Raw genomic sequence first — 26,069 nt, 5'->3', positions numbered from 1 at the left:
CCACAGGACAAGAGCTTTTATCTTCCCAGTATAAATATTACAAGGGTCTCAAGTCTCAGCTGAGCAGAGAAATGCTTTGTGGTCATTTGGAAGCAGATACTGATGGGTGCTTGGCAAGCACTGAGCTTCATTTGAGGTTCAGCACCTATCAGGATGAGAGCATTTTTGCACAGCCTGAGGGTTCACAGTCTGACAGTCTGTAGCTGAAGCAACTCCAGAAGATGTTAAGCCTTCAAGCACTCAGGCCATGGAAGGTGAGAACAGTGTTCCTCTACCCGTAAAGGATCTGACAAAAAAGAGTGGAAATTTTGCACTCAGTTGTCATGAAACCACGGAGTGATTACAGTGTAACCTATTAAGGTTTTAAAAAATGTCTGGTTTTATAAGCCCTGTAATATCATTACATTATTTCCTATGATGCCATTGCATTTTCAGTTTGAAATGTCCAGAGTACTAAAATGATGGTTACATTACAGCTGCAAGTTCTGTCTATACCTCTTCCCATCCTATCTTAAAATACTGTTAAAATATCCACCTATCTTCCTATACTTGTTCACATTACATCCACATTACATCTGTACTCCCAAATAGGCCAAAGAAGAGCTTCTTCATGTTAAACTTATGTTCAAAGCTAACAGATAAATCTCATAGAGCTCTAATCAATTTGGACTACTTTTGAGCAATAATACACTCTTTTCCAAAAAGGGGCAGGGGTAAAAGAAAAATAGAAAGAAGAGGGAGGAGGGGTAGATGTAGATCTACATTTTTGAAAGCTTCATCCCATCCCACTCCAGCTTCTTTTGTTGCATTCCATGCTTCCGTGAAAATTAAGAAATCAAGCGCTCCACAATATTGTTGCTGGAATTCCACAGAAGCCTTACTCTGACTTTCATTAAACAGAATTATGCAAAAGTGTTGCACAGGCTCACTTTTGTAGAAGCCTAATACTGCCTTCTTGAATTAGGTTTGGTTAACCTATCATCAAAATTAGAGTTTGAAACAATCTTAGGTTAAAACTGAAAGAAAATATCGTACTTCTTTTGTGTTACAATAATATTTTTAGAGTTTTCAATAGAAATAACACTCATGCATAATGCATAATATTGCCATTTAGCCAACAAGTATAGAGGCATTTTAATCTCTGAAGGAGACAGTAAAAGGTGTAGGCAGGGGTTCTACTTAACCCACACACTCTGCTAATACATTTTAGATAACAGGCCAGTGCATTTAAATAAAGTCCAGATTCAATTTAATAGTATTTGTTACAAAGCTTTATCTAATTATAATAGTCAATCTTTATTACTAGCCTCACAAGTGCAGAGAACCCTATTATAATCCTTCTTTCTAATGATCTCTTCACTATCATAGTAATAACACTCAGCCATAAATTAATCATCTGTTTACAATCGTGAGTAAACATCAACTAAATTAACAATTGATAAATAAACAATTGACTCTGGAGGCTATTTCTGTTATAAATGTGGGTACTGGAGGATTCTGCACAGCTTTCCTATTTAACTCAAAAGCATGTTTCTGTGTATCCAGAGATTTCTGTTCTGCACAGTTTAAATTAAATGTATAACATGAACTGCACAGGTTTTCCACTATAATAGTGCCACCCATCTTTTGTGCTGCTAAGTGTGTGGGAGGATATTGTCTGTCTTTTCCAGAGATTGCTTTGTTCCTCTCAGACTAAACACAAGATGAAGTTAACATATAGAACTGTTTGTTTCTGTTATTAGAACTGCATAGTAAGCTTTTTCCTTTCTAACCATTCAGCTCATTTTTTAGTCCAATGCTAGATCACAATTCTCCCTCTAATTAATTTAATTCATTTTTCATCATTTCAGTTGCTGGGCTTTTTTCCCCTTGGTGCATGTGAATACATTGCTGGAGTGACTGCTAAAAGTGAGGAAAACATTTTGTTTGCTTACCTACCCTGACCTGGAAAAAGCAGCTCAAGGACTTATGTTCTTTACTTCATTTCAGTTTTCAGATTTTGTCTCTTAGAATGCAATGACACTTGAACCAGGGTGGTTGGGCCCTGGAACAGGCTCCCCAGGGAAGTGGTCACAGCAGCAAACCTGCCAGAGCTGAAAAAGCATTTGGACAATGGTCTCAGGCACTTACTGTGATTCCTGGGGCTGTCCTGTGCAGGGCCAAGAATTGGACTTAACGGCCCTTATGGGACCCATCCAGCTCTGGTTATTCCATGATTTTATGAATCATGCCACAAGACTGTGGACATCAAACTATCTCAATGACTCAAGTTCCTGGGTTGGAACTAGAAGGCTTCTACCCAACTGCTTCCTGGCTAGCCACTGGTCCACATCTTCATTAATCCCACAACATTGCTGGAAATATCTACCCCAGATTTTCTCTTTTTTTTTTTTTTTTTTTTTTTTTTTTTTTTTTTTTTTTTTTCTGGCTGACATGTATAAATTTGAAACACTGACAGCTCTCTAGAAGACAACATCAATTTTTGATTCTGTCTCTGTTGATCAAGGCATAGCACCCACAGACAGACTGGAACAGCTAAAAGTTCATAGCTTCTATTTACCTCCTATAAAAATACTATCCCTCATCAAAGAGTGGGATTGTCCCCATTTTTGCAGCCATACTTCATATTTCTCTCTCAGCTCTACAGCTTGCCTGAGGTTTCTGGAAACTGAAATAAATGCAATCCCACAGAAGACCCAGAAAACATCAAGTGAAGGAAAAACACCTGCTTGAAATCTGGTACAGAGCAGATAGGTCCAAACCTCCCGACCCAATGCTAAGGGCAGTCACCTGCCTGATATAACTTGAGTCAATCCAGGAATATAATCTCATTTTGACAACAGAGAAAATTTTCTGCTGTTCTTAATTATCTGTGTGTCTTGTAAATAGACATATAGCCTACAAGAAAAGGAAAACATAAACAAACCCAAAAAAAACCCTCTAAACCCCAACTACTTGCAAAAAAGAAATGGCTGCTCTGACTGGAAAAAAAATGGCAGTCCATGTGGAATCTGGCAGGACAAATACAGACTACTAGAGAAGAATTTCAAGGAATCTGCTCATCTGCTCATGTCTGGAATATATTACACATAATCTATATATCATAAAAAATAAGATTACTTTTAGAGAGTATTCTTTTCAGATTGTTACCCTTTCCTAATGCATAAAATAACCCGCTCTTAGTGACCATCTATTTTCAGCCATAGAGCTTGTGCCTGAAAATACTTCATATTTGTCTTACCCTGGAAACAGTCTCTTGAAGGTAAGACAATTTTTTTCTCTAGCTTGACTAATGACAACCGAGTTACCAAAGACATTTGTATTGAATAAACATATGCTTTGAACAAAGAATTTTCAGTGTTGCTTTGAAGGAAAAAGATAGTGATTATTTCTGTTTTCAAATACAGGTCTGTGATGAGTCTACCATCTGCAATACCTTTGACCTCATGAGTGCATGTTCTCATAAACTCTGGAACACTCTATAAGTCAATGCCTGGTCAGTCCTTGAGAAATTCTTTCCCCAGCCAGTATCACTTGAGTCACTGCTAATATTTGTCATAGCTCCTGCCTTCAATTTCAGACTTTTTGGGAGCAATTTTAAAGCTGCTTTTTAGCAATATTTTCCATCTCCTGTACCAAAGACACCTAACTTTTCTAAAATACTAGGCAGTAGAAGCCTAGAGAGATTCACAGAAGAAAAATGCTAGACAGTGACTGTTTATGAAATTTTTGAGGAAAGAAACCAAGACTGAAATTTACAGAATACTGTAAAAGTTGTGTAATCCATGACAAGTCTTGACTGTGTTATTTCTATGGTTGTGACTACATAACCCACAATGCACAGGAGGAAAAATGACTTTTCAATCAAAGATTTTAAAAATGGTCATTTTTGCCTATGAACTGTTCTTTTATGGTTGCATTGCTCCATGGACACAGACATCCCAAAATAAAAATGGTGTGCTTAATAAAAACTCACCAGCACTGAGAAGTAGAAGTGATAAATGCAGTACAGGATTTTTTTCTTTGTTTCTTTGGGTGGGCTTTTTTTCCTCCACTTAAATGAAGTCAGCACTCGCTTTTGCTGCTAAATAACAAATCCCCATGTCAGTACTACATAAAATGTCCATTAGTAACCCTGAATTATCTTATATTTCTGACATTCTAAGTTCTTGTAAAATAAATGAATAGTCCATGGTAATACATGGTAATCATCAAGCTATTCAGGGAATATATGTTTTAAAACACAGCTTTAAGATGACACTCTGCAAAGCTCAGAAATGTCAAGCAAAACTTGGACGGAAAACCAAAGACCTGTTGCTTCAGGATCTTGTGCTTTAAGTCCTCTGAGCTCACAATTCCCAGTCAATTTGAGTTTAATCACACTGAAGAATTTTTTCCATAGGATGCTCCAATGTATGGTGAGCTAAAAGTGCTCAAACCTAAAATGGAAACTATCAGTAGGAAGACCTCATAGGGTCAGATCTTGCAAAAGAACATGTGATGTATTCCAGAAATGCAGTCAACTTGAAGTTAGTTCTATGAGCAAACATCTGATCCAGACTTGGGACACAACCAGAGCTTCAGCACATACCTAAGAAAGAAGTTTCCCCAAATCTAGTGGATCAATACCACAGTTAAGATCGCAGCCCATTCCTCCCATTTATTTCTTTATTAATTCCACTGCAGATTTCTGAAATTAAAGGTGTTCTAATGTGTGGGTTTAGCTGTACTGATTTCTGTAGCTTAACCAATGAAATAGGAGTCATTAGGGATGATGATCTTCCAGTGTCCCTGATATGGGAGATAGATGGCATATGACTTGATCCACATAAACTGAAATGTTCAATGATGCAGGAATTTCATAACCTCTAAGGAATTCATATTCTTTCTGCAACACTGAATGAACTGGAATTATACTAATCTTCCACTGTCTTATCCTACATATAAAACAACTCCTAAAGATGACTGTGGCTATTTTATTCAACCATTTTTTTTTCTCTACAATAACTTGGAAGATAGTTATTACTAAATGCACAGTTATAAAGTCTATATATTAATATGAGAGTTTCACAACTCAGAGAAGTGACACAAAAATAATAAGCAAGCACTGAGCACAGGAACAGATGGCCATTGACCAAAGCACTGAATATGTGTTCTTCCCATCAGTTATTAGGAATACAGAATCCTCAGCAGACCAGCTTTAGTCCCAGTAAAGTACTCGTGTCTTCAGCAGCAGAATTCCTCATTAGAAAATTTAAGAGCAAATTGATTCTGTCTTTGAAAAAACCACTAAGCCTGAGACATATGAGAGTGAATTCAATATGTTCCACTAAAGACACTACCAAAATCACAGACAATTTGATCAGGAGAACGTAACAGAGGAATACTTCCACAGAAGAGTTGGGTTCAGCTGAGAAACAACTAATGCAAAAGGAGAGCTGTATCTCCAGAGAAGACCTTACAAGAGAAATAATGTCTGAAAAGCATCAGATCTTGGATTCCTGGTGAAATGTAATGAGTAATCAAGACTGGCAGAAGTCCAAAGCCAAAATTTACAAGCAAACAGTATTACTTGACTAGAACTTTACCACTCAGACAAAAGAAGACTGGTCTTGGAAGGTTTAAAAAATGTGCCTGTGTCTGTAACTGTGTACAATTACCAGATACATATAATCGTAATTAGAGGCGCTGTAAAACCTTTGCCTTTACTTTTTCCTCAGAAGTCTAAGTCCTGTGGCAGACTCAAACTACTAGGTGATTTTTAGTCCTCGGTACAATTCTTGAGAGCCTAAGGCTTTTAGCTTCCAAAAACTCCTTCAGCTACAAAGTACTAGGCAGATCACATACATTTCTTGTTGGAGTTGTATTGGAAATGGTCTCTTGAAATAAATAAGGAATATATTTTTAAAATATCCTTATTTTATATGAAGAAGTTACACCAATTATTTAAGCACAAAAAGTTTCCTAAGATGCTTTTATTCTATTTGGTGTGCCTGATGTATTTTTATCCTGCAAACTTCCTTGCTTAAACATTGGAAACAGCTACAAAGAGGTAAATATAAATATAACACAATCTATTTAGACTTATCTTTTACCTTCAGTCTGACTTTTCCTACTGGATTAAGATTCAGCAATATAGTATACTACCTTAAAGTCCTCTGTAATTAGATAAGTAAAAGCCTGCAAATATGGGAGCTTGTAAGAGTAAAGATTAAACCTCAGTAAGATTCAATAAAGTCTATATAACAATTCCAAAAAAATCTACCAACCAAAAAACCACACCAGAAATCTGTATACAACATACAAGTGATCCACAAGAGATTTTATTTCTCCTCAGACTTTTTTGAAGTGTTTCAAGCAAGTAGCTATTTCATTAACCATTTGGAAGTAGAAAGGGGTAGTGGCTAAGCTTATGGAAATGTAGCTGAACAATTCTTTCACTCAGAACTGGACTTAAAGAAAGACAGAACAATCCCAAAAGCTTTTTTCAATTAACAGTATCACTCACAGATGAATTTCAACAATCTATACATACATAAATAAAAATAAAAAAGGACCACACTGTATTCCTAAATGTTCATCAACCCATGCTGTCTTAACTATGGCACCACATATAGATAGAATCTCTTAAAGTCCTTGGCTTAGTAGTCAGGCTAGAAATCCCAGGCCATCTATACAACACTTTTGTTTCCAAAAAAAGCAAGGCATGTTCCTCAGTCTTATTTGAGCAAAGGTTATTACCACCCTGTTACTCAAATTGTCAGATGGTCTTGTCTCTTCATTTTCCCCAGGAACTTTTCCTGCCTGCAGTCTCTTTTACTTTTTGCTTTTATCATTATTTCTCTTCTGTCTATGGATAACATCAGCTCAATGAGCAAATTTTACACAAAGCAAGAAAAAAAACAAGATCTGTGGTCATTCTGTCCTCCTCCAGAACTAGGCTCTACAGCCTTGAGCCAGCTGCTGACAAAGCTGGGTCTGTTGCTCTCAAAACATCGTCCTCAAGGCTGACAGTTTCATAGTTCCTGTGAAACGTAGCTGTCAAGGGAATCTGTCACTACAGCAGGAGGAAAGCAATTTCTTAGATAGTTTGAGCCAGTTCCATGGAGATCTTTGAAAATTATAAGGGAAAAAGGCAAATTTGATCAATACCCCAGCAACAATAAGGGTGGGGATCAGCAGTGGAGTGCAGCCTCAAAGTGTCACCTATAATTACAAAAGAATTGTTTCTCTTGGGACATACTGGCTCCTATTTTAACCCCAAAGTAGGAAATGTGCAGGTCTACTGGCAGAAAGCCAAGCTTATTTCAGTGTATTTGAGTCTCTCAGAAAGGTTCCAAGGGAATTTAGGCTAGTTCTTATTATGCAAGAACCTGCATCAATCCCTATTTTCATAGGGCTGGAAACAACCTCCAGGACTGAGTCCAACCTTTGACCAAACACCACCATGGCAACTAAACCACAGCACTGTGTCACATCCAGTCTTGAACATTTCCAGAGGTGGTGACTCTACCACCTCCCTGGGTAGCTTATTCCAATGCTTAGCCACTCTTTCAATACAAAAAATTCTTCCTGATATCCATCCAGAACCTCCCCTGGCACAGCTTTAGGCTATTCCTCATGTCCTGTCACTGGCTGCCTGGGAGGAGAGGCCAGCCCTCATCTTGCTGCACCCTCCTTTCCAGTAGTTGTAGAGAGCAATGAGGTTTTACCCAAGTCTTTCTTCAGGTTAACCTCCAGTTCCTTCAGCTTCTCCTCAGAGTAGCTACACTCTAGGCCCTCCACCCACTCTGTTGCCTTTCTCTGGACTCAGTTTAGCACCTCAATGTCACTGTCAGACATGAAATGATTCACACAGACACAGCTCAAAGTGTGATGAAAGAAGGAGAAGGTTTATTCTGTCTTTTCAGTATTTATAGATTTTTGATAATGACCAGGGATTGGATAGTCAGGTCACCACCTTCCCAACCACAGTGGCCATGAGACACATCCATCAAAAGGCATATCATTAATGGAATGTATAAACATCTATGTTTATAGTTACTTTCCTGGGAAAGTGGCTAGAAATTATGAAAACAATATCCAAAGGTCTGATTCTCAGGGCGACAGCTCAATGTCTTTCTTCATGCTAGGGCACAGTGCTTGAGGTGCAGTCTCACCAATGCCCAGTACAGGACAATCACCTCCAAGGCCCTGCTGGCCACAGTATTTTTGATACAGGCCAGGATGCCATTGGCCTTCTTGGCTACCTGGGCACACACTGGCTCATGTTCAGCTGCTCTTGGCCAGCACTTCCAGGTCCTTTTTCACTGAGACTTTCCAGTCACTCTGTCCCCAGCCAGTAGTGCTGTCAGGGGGCTGTTGTGAACCAAGGGCAGGACCCAGCATTTGGCCCAGTTGAACCTCAAACAAATGATGTCAGCCCACAGATCCAGGCCATCCTGATATCTCTGTAGAGCCTTCCTGCCCCTCAGCAGATCAGCACTCCCATCCAAGTTCATTATTGAGCGTGCACTTGATCCTCTTGTCCATATCTTTGATAAAGATATTAAACAGGATTGACCCCAGTACAGAGCCCTGGGGAACCACTTGAGGTACTGGCCACCAGTTGGATGTGGCATCCTTCACCATCCCATGCTGGGCCCAGGCATCCAGACAGTTTTTAACCCAGCAAACTGTCCAAGCCATGGGTTGCCAGCTTCTCCAGAAAAAAAAGCTGTGGGAGACAGTGCCAAAGGCTTTGCTAAAGTCCAGGTAGACAACAACCACAGCCATTCCCTTATCCACTAGGCAGGTTACCTGGTCACAGGAGACCAGGCTGGTCAGGCAGCACCTGCCTTTCCTAACAAATGCTGGCTGAGCCTGATAGCCCAGTTGTTTTCTTATGAGCTGTGTGATGGCACTCAAAATTATTTGTTCCATAACCTTCCCTTGCATCAAGGTCAGGATAACAGACCTGTAGTTCCTAGAATCCTGTTTCTGACCCTTCTTGTAGATAGGTGTCAGAATGGCCAACCTCCAGTCACCCGGGATCTCCCTGGTTAGCCAGGACTGATGACAAATGATGAGAGTGGCTTGGTGAGCTCTTCCACCAGCTCCCTCAGTACCCCTGGGTGGATCCCTCAGCCCCATAGACTTGTGTTTGTGAAGCTCAGCAGGCCACTCAGTACTTCCCTGTGGATTACAGGAGGCTCTTCTGCTGCCCATCCCTCTGCCAGCTCAGGGGCTGGTTGCTCTGAGGATAACCAGTCTTTCTGTTGAAGGCAGAGGCAAAGAAAGCATTAAATACCCCAGCCTTCTCCTTATCCTGTTACAATGTTCCCCTCTGCAACCAATAATTTGTGTTCTTTTAAGGAAAGAGAAAACACACACTTACTCCTTGCACCTTGTCTACAACAGAAAGACCGTAGTTATATTTCAAGTATATTTGTACCATGAAAAATTATGCAATTCTTCTTACGTGCATGTAGTTACACATTCAGTTAATTCCACACCAGAAAGGAAACAAGTTATACTGACTTGTCATATCGAATTAACTCCTTCCCTATCAGGAAATACACTATATTGATATAGGTCATTTTCAAATTGATCAACTTTGTCCTCCTGAGTTTGAGTTTAGTTTATCCCCTAATCAAGCCCTAGGCCTTGCCAATTCCTAGGATGTAACTCCCTGCTAGAATGAGAACACCAGACAGTCACATATGTCAGCTGAGAATCTAGCCAGATGTATTTATTCTGATTATTCATTTTCTATTCTGTAACTATAGTGATTGGGGAGAAAAATAAAAATAAAACAACAACAACAAAAAAAAACCAAAACCAAAACCAAAACCAAAAACCACTCACCCCTTCCCAATCTAACACTATACAGCCACAAACATAATGTAAATAAAATCTAACATTCAATTCCCCACAGCACATCCCTTTTGTTACAGTGGCATTTCTGATAACAGGAATTACAGCCACATGGAGACTTTTTGTTCCCCACTAAAAGTGTGATATCTCTGAGAGCAGATGATGGTTTTATTACAAAAACTTTTGTAGTTTGAAAAGAGCAGCAGTAAAAGTTAGTTCAAGGTTTTTATGACTTCTTTTGTTCAGAGGAAACTAAAGGAGGAAAACCACTGGTGATGTATGAAAAGATTGCTTGTTTACAATCAGTACACAGATCCTTGCCTTTTTCATGAAAGGAAAGGAAACCAGCAGGAGAATTACAATATGGAGCACCTCCCAGGATCTCTTTCACCATTCTCCCCATTTGTGTATTAAGCAACAAGGCAGCTGTTGAACAAGTACTATCAACAAAGCAATCTTCTAGCCCTTTGATTTAGGCTATTCATATCTTCTGCCCTGAAATAAAATGACTTTCACAATTAAAACACCGAAATCAATGCTGTATCTATTGTCATGTCTGCAGGAGAAAAGCTTTAATTACAACTCTAGTTAGATAACACAATCATTACACCTCCTTAATCTCAAATATAAAACCAGTACCCTTTCAGTGCTATGCCACCCTTTCTTTGATTTTTTTTATGTGAATGGCTTTTTATCTGAGCACTTTAATTTGCATGCCTTTGCTGCGAGGCAGCTCCCCGTGATATGTTAATTGCAGAGTGCTTTAAGTACTAAAAGATTAACATAAAACCCTTTGCAAACAAGCTAATAGTTTATGATAATTTTTGCATGGCCTTTGTCTGTCTATCACTGGATTGCCTCTAGCTGTAATTTTATAAAGAAGCTGTAAAATATCATTTAAACAAGTTCATTTACACATAATTATTACCAGAATCACATTATTCAATTTAGATACTCCAGCCTATTAACAATCCATGAACTAAAATGTAATTAAACTATTTTCCTTTTATGAACCTATTCATTACAATGTGTGGGAGATGGATCTCTCAGTTTCACTGAAAATTTCAGCACTTTGTTGTTGGAATTGACAAGTCTGGCACTCTTTCTGTGCTTTTAATTATATTAAAAGTATTTTGAGGCAGGTAAGATAAAGAATATATTTATAAAAAAATGTGTATAAATGCCAAGATGGTGTCATCCCCTAACATATATTTATTTCACTGCACACAGTTTGCACTTCTTATCAGATAAAATAAAACCAGGATACATAATTTCAATTAAAAGTTCTCAAGTTTTCTCATTTTTGAGGAAATATTTGAAAAAGGAAAAGTTTATCCCTGACAAGACTGGTTTAGCATTTCAATTGAAGCTCCAGTCTACTACTTTTCAGTACAGGGATCAGCATTGTGCAGCCATGGATATTCCCCTTTGATAAAGATCATCTCAGCTCAAAAAATTGATTATGTTCCCACAAAGACTAAAATTTGCTGTGCATCCGTCCGTCATGAACTGTTGGAGTTTCCTTAATGGGCCCAGAGCCCAACTGGCACTCATTAACTCACACTGTCAAAACACCATCGTAGTTTCACTCAGAAGATCCTCCACTTAGCATTTCACAAGGCTTGGGCATCAGGCCCTGTTTACTTATTGCATTTTTATCCCAATTATCCTGACTTATCAAAATAAAAATCTGACCTGGACAACAAAAGCCTCAGTCTTTGCTCAGAGATACAAAGTGGAGACTCTCCTACACAAACCAGGCTTTAGGATAGCTGCAGGAAAAAAATCAGTGGAAACATAACAAATGGGTACTTTGCCCTGATAATCAAATTACTTTATCAGAAACATACAAATCAGAAGACAGTAAGCATTTCATTTTATCTTTCAGGATAGAAACCAATACATCCAAGTGTCACTCATGTGGAAGACAAAAAGAATCGACCCATATTAACTACAAATACTGATTACCCATGGGTTTCAATTCCCTCACACCTGTGATAGAATGGGAAACCCATTAAAAATGTAAGCTGTAAATTAGACAGTACCGTTATTGAGACAAAGACAGGTCAGAGGGATGCTGCAGATGAGAAAAAACAGCATAAAAATCAAGTTATCCCTCTAATGGGTGTGAAGTGCTAGTGTCTCTTTTCTTGGTGACATCACCCAAAACCCATCCTCTATCAATTCACTCTGATACCTACCTTTTCAGTTGAATTTAAAAAACTGCAACTTAATTCCCTTATGGATACTTCTTTTCTGCACAGATAAAAATACTGGCCTTGAAAATTTTGTTAATTTTCTAGTGATTGATATTTCTTATCTGAAAAATTTAAGATAAGCTTTTGGTCAAAGCACACAATAACCACATAACAAAACCAACAGGAGAAATGCCAGCAGAAATTACTGTGGGAATAAGATGCTCTACAGAGAAATTCTGTTGCAAAACAAGGGATTCATAAGAAAACCCTGACAGATATTTCAGTCTAAATGGCCGGGGATCTGTGAATCATTGAGGCTGATAAGCTTAATTATTTCTAACAGTCTTTGAGCATTTATTTCAATCAAATGTCAATCTGAATGTTACCATTTAGATTAGTTCCTAGAGAAGTTAATGACTATAAACTCAGCAGGTAGCTGTAGCAGACAAATTACAATAAAACCTAAGACCTTTTATTCTCTCTTAACTCCTGGTCTGTACCATAGAGTGGAATTTGCAGAAAAAATTCCAGCATATACTTTTTTCCTCTTTTTTACCTTTTTTTTTTTTTTATTATTATTTCAATCACTAAGGGATTTCCTACAATAGGGAAAAAGCAACTTTTAAATAAATTCAAGTTTGACCGTCATTCTAGAGAGTAGCCTAGCCCTACTAAAACTCTTCTAGATCCCATCACATTTACATAATTACAGTGAATTGCAGTCCCCTGTGTTCTTGATATTATGTAGTTCACAAACATTAACAGTTCTATTAATTATAACTGCAGTATTGCTATTATTATTGTTATTATTATTGTTGCTATTATCTGGGGGTTTTAAGCATCAAGACAATATAAATTATTACTCTTTGAACCATCAGCATTTGAAGTTTATCTTAGTTTTCAGAGCCTTGTAAGTACTTTAAAATAAAACTGACACCACTGATTTTATACACCTATTCAGAAGTTAATTATCCATTAACAGAGTAAGATTAAAAGAGTTTCACTGAGTAAAGGTGTTAGGGTAGGTCAGGGATAACTACAACTTGTCTTCAATGCTTACACTTATACAGAAGATCCTTTTCTCAATACCTAAAGAACCCATATGGTTGAGATACAACTGACAACACTTGCAGTGTTATTTAAAAGAATAACCAAAAAAACCTCTAACAAAACAATTTAGCATCACTGTTTGCATTACTAGCTTGAGACTGGTTTAGATAATGGTCTAAGAATAAAATCACTGCATTTCCTCTTCACAACAGCAGGCTTCATCCTCAAAATAAGTTACAAACCGTCACTTAGATGTATGGGGTTTTTTAGTTCCATGCTGTTTTAAATCAAACTGTTCCTTATGTAGCAATAAGTTTATGAAGGAACCACAATGTATGAAGAGAAGCATTTTTTCATTTTAGAATCTCCCTGTTCATTCCAAACTCCCATTATTTGGACTGTCACCCTGACACTGCCTGAGGTGCATTCCAGCTCTCTGCAAGAGAATCTGCTTTCCCACTAATGGGGCTGTTCTTGCAATAGCAAATGTAATTTTCCACTCCATTACAAACAGTGTGCAAAAGGACCCTATTTCTCACTGCACACAGATCAGTTCCCAGTGAAATCCTATTCACCAAATATTACAGTAGCAGAATCCCCTTCAAATATAGGTGCTTTTTCAGGGCTGGCCAAACAGGTCTGATCCAACCACAGGCACACCTGAACATTAACTGCTCCAATATTCCTCACTGTTAGAGAAAAATACAGAGAGCTTCAGGAAGGATCAAGAAGTTAGGAGGAAACTGAGAAAGTAAATATTGCAACGATACTTTCTCATAATACCATTTTCATACTGCTTTCTTTTTAACAACCAGCCATAATGCAGATTTATATAGTGACTTACTGTCAGCTGTAATTCTTCTGGATTTACAAATTCATTAATACACCGAATAGTGGTCTAACTGCATTTTGAATATTTTGAAAAGTTCAAAATCAAATCCTTTGCAGCAAAGTAAAATTCAAGAAAAAGAAACAGCCTTCTATAACAAAATTGTCACATTCAGCTATATTTTATATTTTTTACCCTTCATTTATATGTATCTTTACATCATCAAGACAATTCTACAAAAAAGAATGAATATAATCACAGAAGAACTTATGAAAGTGCTTTTCTCATAATTCAGTATAAATTGTTCTCATGCAATCCTCTTCAGGAAACAGTAACTTTGTACCCTTTGATTAAAAGAAATTAAGACAGTTCAAAAGCAGTGTAAAAAGAACTGTCTTTAGGAATTCTATGCCTAGAGTTCTGAACTGGGCATTAAGTTTATTAAAAGAAAACATTATGGCTTTTAATTTAAAGTGACAACCTCAAAATTCAAATTTCCCAGAGTTTTCCCCTTTTGACTGTATACAAAAATAACAATACTAAACTTAAATGAATTTTAAAAATATATAATGAAAGGACTTGAAGAGATAACTCCCACAGAGTCTACAATATGTATTGTAGCACCATTCACCAGGCAGAACAATTAACAAATCACCTAGTTTCATTCACCCTCACTGGAGATATTCACTGCCTGGATGCAATCCTCTACCGTGTGCTCTGGGGTGACCCTGCTTGAGCAGGGAGGTGGGGCCATGTGTCCCACGGTGGTCCCTTCCAGACTGGCCCATTCTGTGATCCTGTATTCACCCCTACACTCTTCCCAGACTGAGACTACCAAAGGCTAAGAAAAGAGTTTCTAAAATCAAACAAAAAATAAAAATTTGTTTTAATTAGTCAGAATTCAGTAGAAGACACATAAAGGTGATGCTGCAGTACTTGGGACCAAATTAACAATAATCTGTGCATTTTTCAGTTTTGAAATAAATTTCTAAAGAGTACCTGAATTAAAATCCAGAAAAATGAGATCTAGAGTCTGGGGGCACAAATGAGCAAAGAACATTTCTTTATTTCTTGTCATCACCACTTAATTACTCCTAGACAAATAAGCATTTTATGTTATATGCATTTGTTTTCTTCCATCCCAAACGGGAAACCTTGGATAGCATGTTTTAAAAAATTAGCAAAATACTTTCATTTTAATTTTGAAGGTATGTAGAATCACCATTGTGACAATATGGAGATGTCTCTGTAGACATCTATCACTCCTGACAGCTTTTTAACTAGGCATTCAAAAGTTCAGAAGTATTAAAGAATATAAAAATATCACATCTGGGGAATCTTCAAAGACTAAGCATCAAATCACTGATCTCAAAGATAAAGGCAGATGACAGGTGACTGGAGTAAAAGAAAGAATGCTAATAAAGTGACTACAATGGACACTTTCATAATTTATCATAGCAAGAATGGGAAAAACACCATTCTGTAGGTCATGTAGTATATACCAAAGATCTACTCAGCAACTTTAGCTGGCAAGTAGAACAATACTCAAAACCCTTCAGGCAGGCACTGTGGTGATTGAGTTATGGATGTCTCTGGGCACACAGACCCACTCAGTGATGCAGCATGGAATGGCAAGGCACCAAAATCCTTGACAAACTGCAAATGCAACTGACTCCTTAACTTTGAATGACACTCAAGTTAGCCAAATCCGAATGCTTTAAATACCTTCCCATTTTGTTGCATCTCTACACTTCAAAATGTAACAATTAACAGGATCTCTGGAATTGTCCCTATCAGTTCCATTGAAGAGATAAAGTAACATTTCTCCAGTCAATTCTGCTTGGTTCTAAATTTTAATTAGAGCAAACTTAATTCTGAGGACAATAGAAATAATTGCAATAATTTTACATCTTGAAATAATTTACAAGAGTTTCCAAGAATATTCTTATTGGAATATATATTTGCAGTCATCAGAATAATTCAATTTAAAAGAGTAACTTGAAATGGATAAATTTAAGAAATTACTTAAGTAATAAATTCTACTTTGATTAGAAAAAATACTTAACCAGATATCCAAACTATAACTTCACCACTAAAAATCTTCCATCCCTTTGATTTAAATAGCTAACAACTTAGAAAAAAAATTACTTTTCCTACTTAAGATAAAAGTATTCCAGTTTTATTACAAGTCAAATAACTTCTGTAGTCAAATGAAAAAGAAAGCATTACCTTTAAAAGATGCTAAGAGCCAGTAAACATTGATCCACCACATGGATCTAGCACAGCCTTTAGATCTGGGTTGATATATAAAGGCTTCAGTACCTCAGTGCAAGACAGTTTTGTTGCATGATGAAATGGAACAGAATAAGGAAAACTCAGTTTACTTTAGTGCTGCAGATGGTTATTTAAGATTGGATCAAAAAAGCCCTCTAAACAACAGCAACAAACACAAAGGAGTGGAAATGCAACGGGACTACCAGTACTCAGAGATCTTCTCAACTTTGTATTCATAACTCCTGGAACACTTGGATGGACCTCCAGAATTATGTCTGCTGGAGTTGGCTAAAGAAAACAATTATAGGGTGGAACAAGAGGAATTACAAATTGTGAAGTATATATTTACAAATTACTGCTACTTTGCATATTGCTACTAGTCTTAATTCTAACAGAATTGCTATGCAACCCATTACTTAGGAAAGTCTATCATTTTTCCCCCTCTTGTGCTAGCAATGCTTTAAACCATAGTGTAATTAATGTAATTAAGTTATTAATAAAGATTGAAGGGGTTGAGCATCGCATGAAATACTTAATTTTGTGTATCTTTAGCTGAGTGACTGTTTAGGTTTGTATTTCAACTGTCAGCCAAATTATGTGCAATTAAGCCACAGCAGAGATCTCTTTTAACCAGTGATAATGTCAGACAGATTCATAGTTCTGGGTGGTGGGTGGTAAAAGTGCCCACTCCTTTCTATCTGTTGCATTTTCCTACTCTGCCTTATTCATGTGCTGCATGTATCAGTGTATTCCCACTTTGCATTTCTCCATTACTGTGAAATGCAGAATAGGAGGTTATGCTGCAGAAACAAAATGTTCGGAATTTACCTAATAATGAGATGAAAGAACTATTGTCCTTATGCAATTTACTTGGTTGCTGTGGTGATCAGAACACCAGTGTGGAACTGCTCACTGTGTCATTGTCCTACTTCTTCACTCAACATCTCAACAAAGCTACATCTAGAAAAAAAGCACTTATTGCTATTCAGGCAGGTAATGCATTGAAGCCTATGTAACTAGGAAGAGAATGGCATTATTTGTTGTACAGACAGTCCTGGAGCTGAAAACTGATGCTTGTCTTGGCTTGCAGTGCAAGATGTAACCAAAAGTCTGTCTTCTATTACCATCTGGGGCAGTGTTCTTTATCTCTTCCATGACCCATCCTCTCTCCAGGGGGATCTCTTCTGTTAATGGGCCATGGAATGTCACTGCATGACTGATAAAATCACATCATCCCATTGGGAGATGCTCCACCCACAGGAGGAGCCAAGAATTCCTACCTGGATATAATCAGAGACTGCGAACACTGCAGGGAGCTGTTCTCCACTGGAGCCTAGAGGAGAGACTGGACCCATCTACATCACCACTGGACCTTCTGAGGGAAACTACAGCCTTCTACAGGATCACTGCTTCAACAGAACCTCATCTGTCACTGCAGGAGGACTGCAGCCACCATTTAATCAGACTGCTACCAACACCCTGACCAACAGCGTGTCAGGTTGTATTCTGACTCTGTCAGCGGGTTGTTTTTTTTGTTGTTTGTTTTTTGTTTTGGTTTAAGGTTTTTTGTTGTTTTGTTGGGTTTTTTTTGTACTACTGCATTTTTATTTTAATTTTCCTGGTAAAGAACTGTTATACTGTTATTCCTATTCCCATATCTTTGCCTGACAGCACCTTGATTTCAAGGCTATAATAATTCAGGGGGAAGTTTACATTTTTTTCATTTCAAGGGAGGTTTCTGCCTTTCTTAGCAGACACCTGTGTCTTCAAACCAAGACAATGCCAAATCTACCTGAGAATCCTGGATTAAGTTCTGGTCAGGGCACAAGAGCTAGGATAGTCTGTTGGTGTAATGAAGACATTTTGTGCACTTTCCACTCATTCACCCACACATGAGCTCCTGTGAACACTTGTCATTATGTTAAAGGCTTGAAGGCCATTACTGACAAGTGCACACATGCTTAACGTTGTCACCAGCACGGGCCCACATCCCCATCTCCTCTGGAAGATGTGATGGATGTTTTTACATCAATAGATGCAACTGGAAATATATGGATCAAGTCAATAATATTTTAACTAGTGTTAAAATCATTTAAGGTGTATCTTGTGCAATCAGGCCTTGAAGGCACCTGACATTAGGCCATGCCCTGGCTCCCAGACAGTCAGGGTCACAGAGCTCTCTATATTTATCAGCTGCATCAAGATGTCACAGGGCAGACAGGGCATGCAGACATTTCAAACTGCAAAAGCAAAGGGTTCATATTATGAATGAAACTGAAGATTTATATTTGTGATCTTCCTATTTCAGCCCTGATTTATGACCATATTCTTCTAATTCATTGACTCAAGGGAACAAGCCTTCATCTAGTCTTAAGAGAAAGAAGCTCCTAAATATCAGAGCAGAATTTGGGCACCTTGCAAAAATTACCAAAGATAAAACCCGCATTATTCCTATTCTTCTACACACAGAATTTTGGTTTTTACTGTTATAACAATAAAAGTAATTTTCCAATTCACAAATAATAACTTTCTACACAGTTGCAAAATGCTGTGGAGAACAGCCATCAATATTCCCAGCTTTTCTCTGCTGAATTCTACTGAAAGTAAATTGGGACTAGAGAGTAAGCTAACTTAGCCATTTATAATGGACTTGTAATAAGCCATGATTTTAAATGCAGCAATACTGTCAATTACTGCAGAGTTCCCAAGACTGCTAAAAATTCTTCACAGGTTTTGTCTTTTTATATAGATGAGAAATATTTTTTACCTAAATTTACCTTGACAGACACAAGGTATAAACATATGAAAAAAGTCTTAGCCAGGCACCATTTGTATTTCAATCCTGAGAGTGATATTTTCTGTGTATCTTTTATTTCAAGTTTTTAAGGACTGGGATATTTCAATTCAAAGTGACTATAGTATGAATATGACATGGAGTTCATGAAGAACATCCTAAATAAAAATGTGCATCAAATTTTGAAAATATCCTTTTTATTCAGTGAGAAACACAGTGAACCTTTACTCTCTTGTAGTCATAAAAGGTTTAGGAAACAAAGTGTAGAAAGCTGACTTCACTTCTAAGGCCCTCAACAAGAGCACTTCAAGTTAAAAAAAACCCCAAACTTTCTGCCCACCCCCACTATTCCCATTAAAGGCTCATGAGGCGCTCTGGACAATAAAATCAGTTGGAGATGTCCTTGATCTTTCTGTGGCTTTTATAGAAGCCAGATGGCTTGGCTCTGGAACATCTCATAATTTAGTGAAATGAAGAATTAAAGGAAGAGTTCAGAATTAGCAAAATTAAACTGCATGAGTTACCAAATGTCAAAACCACTGAGTTTTTTTTCTTCTAGAATGTTACATATACTGCATGCTCTCAAATAAGCTCAGAGAAAAAATAATAATGGGCTGAAATTGTATATTTCAATAGTTCTGAACAATGGGTTTGACAGCCAGAAAAACTTTCCGAAACTATTTTATTCCAGTTAGGCATACTTTGTCCAATATAACTTCCAAGCAGAATAGCTACATTTTGTATTATTTTGCTTCAGTCATCCCTTGTGCTAAAGACTGAAGTGCTGCTGACATTACTGCAGAATCACAAATATCAGGATAATAAGGCAGTTTGTAGGACTATACTATGTGAATATAAAAATGAAATAATCTGTATAGGACTAGAGCAAGGAAAGGTTGTTAAGGAGTCACAATTATCTAAATAAAGCAAATAATAAATTTAAAAAAAAACACCTTTGCAGACATATAAATCTTTTCACCAAGGAAATTGAGAATGTTTCTTATGTACTCTCCACACCCTGGGAGATATATATTTAAGCTGAAAAACTCTTCAGCCAGAAACTCAAATTGAATCCTTATTTCATCATGTGTCTGCAGAGCTCACAACGTTTTTAGGTTCTGTGTTTTGTTTTGTATTTCTTCAGCATCATATTAACAAGCACATGCTTTTCTCATGCTATCAGAAATTATTTAATAATTATTCCCAAGACAGAGAGCTTGTTATGACTCCTTTATTTACTCTACAGTTCTGTTACATGTCATGTATCGGTGTCATGTTTGAATTTCATTCCTGCCCTCCAGCAATATCCCATGTGATTTTCTCTAAGATCTTGTGATGGTTATTGAAGACTTTGTTTTCAGAGAAAACACTAGCCCTCAGTTTTGAAGAATTGCTTGAGGTGGAAAAAGAATTTGAATTATACCCTGATAAAACTGTCATCAAAGTGAATTATTACTGTTTACAGTTGTGTTCATTAATTTTACCTGTATCCGTCCATCTAGAAAATATACATAAAGACAGAATGCACATAAAGAGACATTCTATAAGAGGCTGAAAAATAAAATAAAATAAAATAAATTTAAAACCCTCAGCAATTACAAATGCCAGGATTAATGCTGTTACTGCAAGTGCAATTGAAATCTTCTTTTTAGAACTACTCTTCACATGACAGCAATGTTAGCACATCTATAAGCAAAGCACAGTAGTAGAAAAGTTTTACATCTTTTGTCTTAGGTTAATACCTGAAATACAAGAAGTCACTCTCGTTGGTTCTGCAGTAATGTACTTTATGTACATTCCCTATCCCAAAATGCATCATGCTAGACCTAGCAAGACAAGAAGCTGGACTTAAGATGAAATTCAGACACAAAGGAAAAATTGGTGGAAGCTATTTCTAATATTACAGAAACACTGAATACTTAATTTCATCACCTAAAAAAAAAATACTAGTATATGAAATTTCCTGAACTAAAAAAGTCAAGTTACATCCTATAACACTGATATGTTGCAAAGGTCAAAAAAATCCTGACAATCATCATCCTGATGTGCACAGCAAAAGTGCTCTGGAATCCCCAAATAATATGTGCCACAATTCAACCAGCTGATGAAAATAAAAAGAAAAAGCCTCTAAGAACAAATTGAAGAATAAACTCCTTGTCAAAGTTTGCCACACAGGAATCCAACAATAAACTTAAGACTGTATTAATGCTGTGACTGAAACATCTGTTTTTGCCAATGTCAAGGGACGTCACCAACATATGCAATTAAAATTAGCATGAAAACAATTCAGTGTAAAATACAATTAAACAAATTTACCTTTTCTTTTTCTATGATCCCAGTATGTAATAAGCCTAGGGCATAACAATCCTTACAAAGCATTATTCAGCAGATTTCTCTATACCTCAACATGAGAAATATTTCTTCTATATTATATGCAGCAAGCTAAATCTTTCCAAGACTTAAAAAGTATACTTATCTCTGAAGATTCTGACTCATATTTACCCCAAAAAAGGACAAACAATGGATATAATTTTGGTTATGTGCAAACCCAAATTCCCCCACTGAGCAGTATCTGTTTGTCAATGTGAGCAGTGAGAGGACAGGATGCCTGATGCTCCACGTGGTATGGAACCTTCAAACCCACAACTACAAAGGTGGCTGCTCTATTCTCTGAGACAACTTGTTCCCCCAATGCTGGGACCAAGACTGGTCAATTCTGTTCCATCCACTGCTGTTAGTTTTTCACTGTACAAAAATCAGGAGTTCCAAAGAAGCAGAAGCTTGCAGGAGGGTGGGACACAAGCTGCACTGTGTATAAAACATGGGATGGACCAATAAATCACATCTAAAAGCCTTTCTTCAACATTCACAGTGCTCAACTCTCAGTGCATTTCACTGTGTCAATCCAGCATATTATTACAAGGATCCTCTGCTCTAAATCCAAGATCTAGTCACATACATCTCTTCAGCTGATAATACTTACACTTCTAAAAGGTAATGATATACAAAGGAAGAGAGATTTCATCTTCAGTTATCAAGAAGTTATATCCATGTTTGCAACTAATTTTGGGAAAATATGACAAGATATGCTTGGCATAATTATCTGATGAAGTGAATTATTTCCCTTTAGGTATTAAAGGTTATATCTTGTTAATACTGTAAAAAGATTTCACACGCTTCTGAAGAATTTAAAGCAGTTTTTTTACCTGTTAATTAATAATCAAATGATAAACTACTTATTGTCCAGATTTCACGTCTAACTAACATCAGAACTAACAGTTGTCATAATTAAGCCTAGATCCTCCGTATAATATTCAGGTAAAAAATTAAAAGTCTTTAAGTGGTTTAGCTATAGGTTTTCTTGAGATTTCTGACCCACAGGGTAGATAGGTTCTTTTTTTCTTTGTAAAAAGTCATCTTCTAAAAAATGTGTACTTATCATTTCATTGTTTCATCATATGATCAAGCATATTTCTAAGCAGGAAAACTGATAAAAAGTAAAGAAACACACACTACTTTGTCTAAAGCACTCCTGCTTGAATTCTCATTTTTAATAATTTTCATCAAGCTGATTTAAAAGAATATTTAAAGGATAGGAAAGGAGAAAATTACATTGAAGAGGAAATAACTGCAAGTACTGAGAAAAGTAAAGACATTATTTCTCAGGTTCAGGCCTTCATTTCCTACAAATACAAAATCAGCTAAAAATAACCTGCATATTTACAAGGTGTGTATTTACACCATAGACCAGTGCCTGTGGGAGCTATGAAAAACAAACCAATAAAAAAGAGACTGAATTATTTACTGTGGAAATATGATTTTCATAAAATATATTTGCTTCTGTTTTGTAAGTTTTTTTCCCACCTCTGAAATTTTATATGGAATTTAGCGTATTCACATTCGCAGCATAAGATTAACATTATAAAATTTAACAATGCTGAAACAGGCACTATAGTCTTGAAGGTTAATAATTCATCAAGTACACAGCATAATATTCAGGCAAATTTTGGGGTGGTTTTCCTTTCTTAAAAAAAAAGAAACGTACTGTTTTATTTTCAAGCTTCTTTTCTTAGTTTTAAGAATTTCCAGCAGAATTAAGCAGAGTACTAAGGAGAGGAAAATTTACTTGAACAGGGTATTAATAAAAAAAATCACTCCAAAAATCATCAGAAAGAACAAGAAAAAGGCTAAACATAAAATTCACGAACACTGACAAAGAACTGGAATAGAAACACTTCAAGGAGTCATTACAAAAGAGTAGGGAGAGGTAAGAGCCACCACAACAGCCTTGCTGTGAATTTCCCCTTTCCATAAGGTCCAGATCATGAAAAGCATTTGCTTTTGGTTTTGTACTCCTAATGGATAACTTACTGCATATCATTCTGAAAATTCTGTTTTGAATTGAAAAGAAGCAAGCACTATAGTGACAGGTATAAGAATAGAGCTATTTGATTTCACTAATTCAAATAACTTCCTGAACAACTCTGATACAGAATGGTACAAACTGGCCTGATATATTACATCATCCATGAAATTCATAACAGAAAAGGTGCAGAAGGGATTTGATACTGCATTCAACACAGGAAGATGTTACAGTCAAAGGTTATTAAGTCAACACTCAGAATAATTCTTAAATATTCACAAAAGATGTGTCACACTGAAAAGCAAACAAGCAATCATAATTAATTCCATTACTTATGATCAGAATGTTTTCATTTAGTTTTCATTCTAAAAATGGTTTCCAGTTTTAGTTCCCCCCCAAAAAAATCTGTGCTTGTTTTGGATTTGTCTGTTCTTTATTTTGCAAGTACCATGCAATAATTTAATAAAACTGCTGGCTGTGTGACACCGTGGGCTGAGCATCAATACGCCAGTCCATCACTGTGGGCTGTGTTTCTTTGGCTGCACTAATGCATAAATGACTATCCATGTCCATGCCCTGTGCATTAGAGGTTATTGTGACAGTAATCCAATTCAAAGGTGCATTACTTTTCTTTAAAAAAGAGCTTCTTTTGTTATTGTGAGATAAGAAAAGTTGCTTTCTTAACAAGATTTTGAAAAGTGAAGAACAAGACAATTAGAACTCTGAAGCTGTAACTGAATGACAGAGAGACCAAACCCGTGACTAAAGCCATTTCAACTAATTATTAAAAGAAAATTCTCCATTGCTGAATATCCTGACCTTTAAGCATGATCAAACTCAGTAATAACAAGTTCTTACTGAATTTCCAGGCCAGTATCCATCTTTAAGAGAGTCAAAACATTTTTCATACTGAAATTCACAACAGAGTTTTATGTACAAGTTTAATATGTTACCAGTATGCCTCCACCATAGGGAAAGGCCAGGTACTTCCAGAAGTCCTTCCCAGTCTCTGCATTTTTTTAGTGTAAGCAAAGACAACACCGTAAGAATAATTTCTTTATGCTATTTTAGTTTTGCATACTGAACCTTACAAGCTTGAGGGGCACAGACCTGCCATGTTCTGCTGATTCAGTGCTGGAAAACCAGAACACAAAGCTCAGTTCTCTGTGATAGCAATGAACAAATGACTCAGCACAACAAAATGGACATGGAAGACAAATTATTTGCAAGAGATATAAAAGCTGTGTGACAATCAAAGCAATGAGATAACTTTTCACAATGGTTCTTTCCTGTCATATCACTTTCAGAAGGATCAAAAGTTAAATTCCAACACCCAAGTCAAACTTTCAAACAAATTTTCAGCAATCCTCATAAGAACATGGCTAGGAGAGTAACTTAATAAAAGTAACCATCACTCTAATGATCTCAGTTCCCAAGATTCAAATCAAGCACAGCTCATATCCTTTCCTACTCAATCACATCTATCTAATTATCTCACTGCAGTGAATTCAGAGTTTTAGAAGCCTCACCTGCTTAATATTTGCATTCCATTTCTGAGATAGTTTATCATGCACCTATAACTGAGGCCATTAAAATTATTATTTTGTTCAGATTAGTTTTTATTCTTCAATCTCATTGCAGAACATTCTCCTTTGAAGGAAGTATCATTGCCTTCCACAGAAAGCTAACAAAAAGAAATCTGTGTTTCTTTGGTAATGATGGTATCATTCATGAGCATCATAATCCTAAACTGAGAGCTCAGATTTGTTTTACATCCAGATTAAACTGATGTCTTTAGAGAAGCAGCCACTGAATATTCACATCCTGGTTTGGTTTGTGTGGCTTTTGGATTTTCTCCCCAAAATAAAAACCAACCAAACAAACCCAAAAAAAAACCACCCACACAAAAAAACCTCTGATAACAAAACCTGGATTGCTAAATTTTGAAAAAAATACCTTTTTACCACTAATCTGGGGATATGGTCTTGAATTTTACTTCTTAGGCTCTTCTCAGTATAAAGAAATGCCTTTTGAAATGTCACAAGTGACAAAAGCAAGGTACTAAAAATTATAGGAGGGAGCTTCAAACCATGTGGAAATAACTTCTTTTGTAGAAATTATTTATGTAGGCTTTTTTTTTTAGTAATTCAATAATGACATTGTTACCAATTCATGTTAACTCTTTCAATTGCATCTAAATGAAAAAAAAAATAAAAACCACTGTTCTGGTTGCACACATTACTCAAGCTCAGGAAAGTATGTACCCTAACTGTATGGTAATTTCATTACCTTGAAAAATAATATCCAGTTCAAAATGTACTTACAATTATTTTTTTCATGCAAGTATTTAATCTAAAATTAGATGGTGGGGATGGGGCATGCAGGGGAAGGAGAAAAGAAGTGTGTAGAGAGGTGGTGGGAGTGAGAGAAAGAGAGAGAGGGGGAAAAAAAAAAGACATTGTGTCTGGAACAGAAGACATTAAAAAACAGAGCAGAGAAAGAGATTCCAAAATTGTTGAATTAATTCTGCTCTTCACTGTTGTAAAGCTAGTTAGCCTGTCAGTTCAAAGACCCATTCTCCCATTCCTTTAAGTCCCTGGGATGGGTAAACCAAAAGCTGGATAATTGCTACTGACAGAGACACGGTCATGGGATTAGACCCTGCTAGTACCATAGAGGAAAAGCTGTACTTGCACACTGCTCAAG

At 36.7% G+C, this 26,069-nt stretch overlaps 1 protein-coding gene across 2 annotated transcripts in view; it reads right to left on the bottom strand.

Moving 5' to 3' along the window:
• The window catches only part of LRMDA (leucine rich melanocyte differentiation associated), a 616,557-nt gene that overhangs the window by 147,233 nt on the left and 443,255 nt on the right, over positions 1-26,069 (bottom strand). The window contains exon 6 of one of the 2 annotated variants that reach the window (XM_086899892.1): positions 3,977-4,084. The exons of the other annotated variant lie outside the window; for it this stretch is intronic. Within the exon in view, the coding sequence (XP_086756018.1) occupies positions 3,977-4,084 (108 nt within the window). The remainder of the gene's footprint in view (positions 1-3,976; positions 4,085-26,069) is intronic. 2 annotated transcript variants of the gene reach the window in all.

The sequence above is a fragment of the Cyanistes caeruleus genome, chromosome 8 (assembly GCF_971803275.1).
Source record: "Cyanistes caeruleus chromosome 8, bCyaCae1.hap1.1, whole genome shotgun sequence".
In the NCBI taxonomy this organism is placed as follows: domain Eukaryota; kingdom Metazoa; phylum Chordata; class Aves; order Passeriformes; family Paridae; genus Cyanistes; species Cyanistes caeruleus.
The sequence above is the reverse complement of the archived record's forward strand: the minus strand, read 5'-3'. Positions and strand labels throughout refer to the sequence as shown.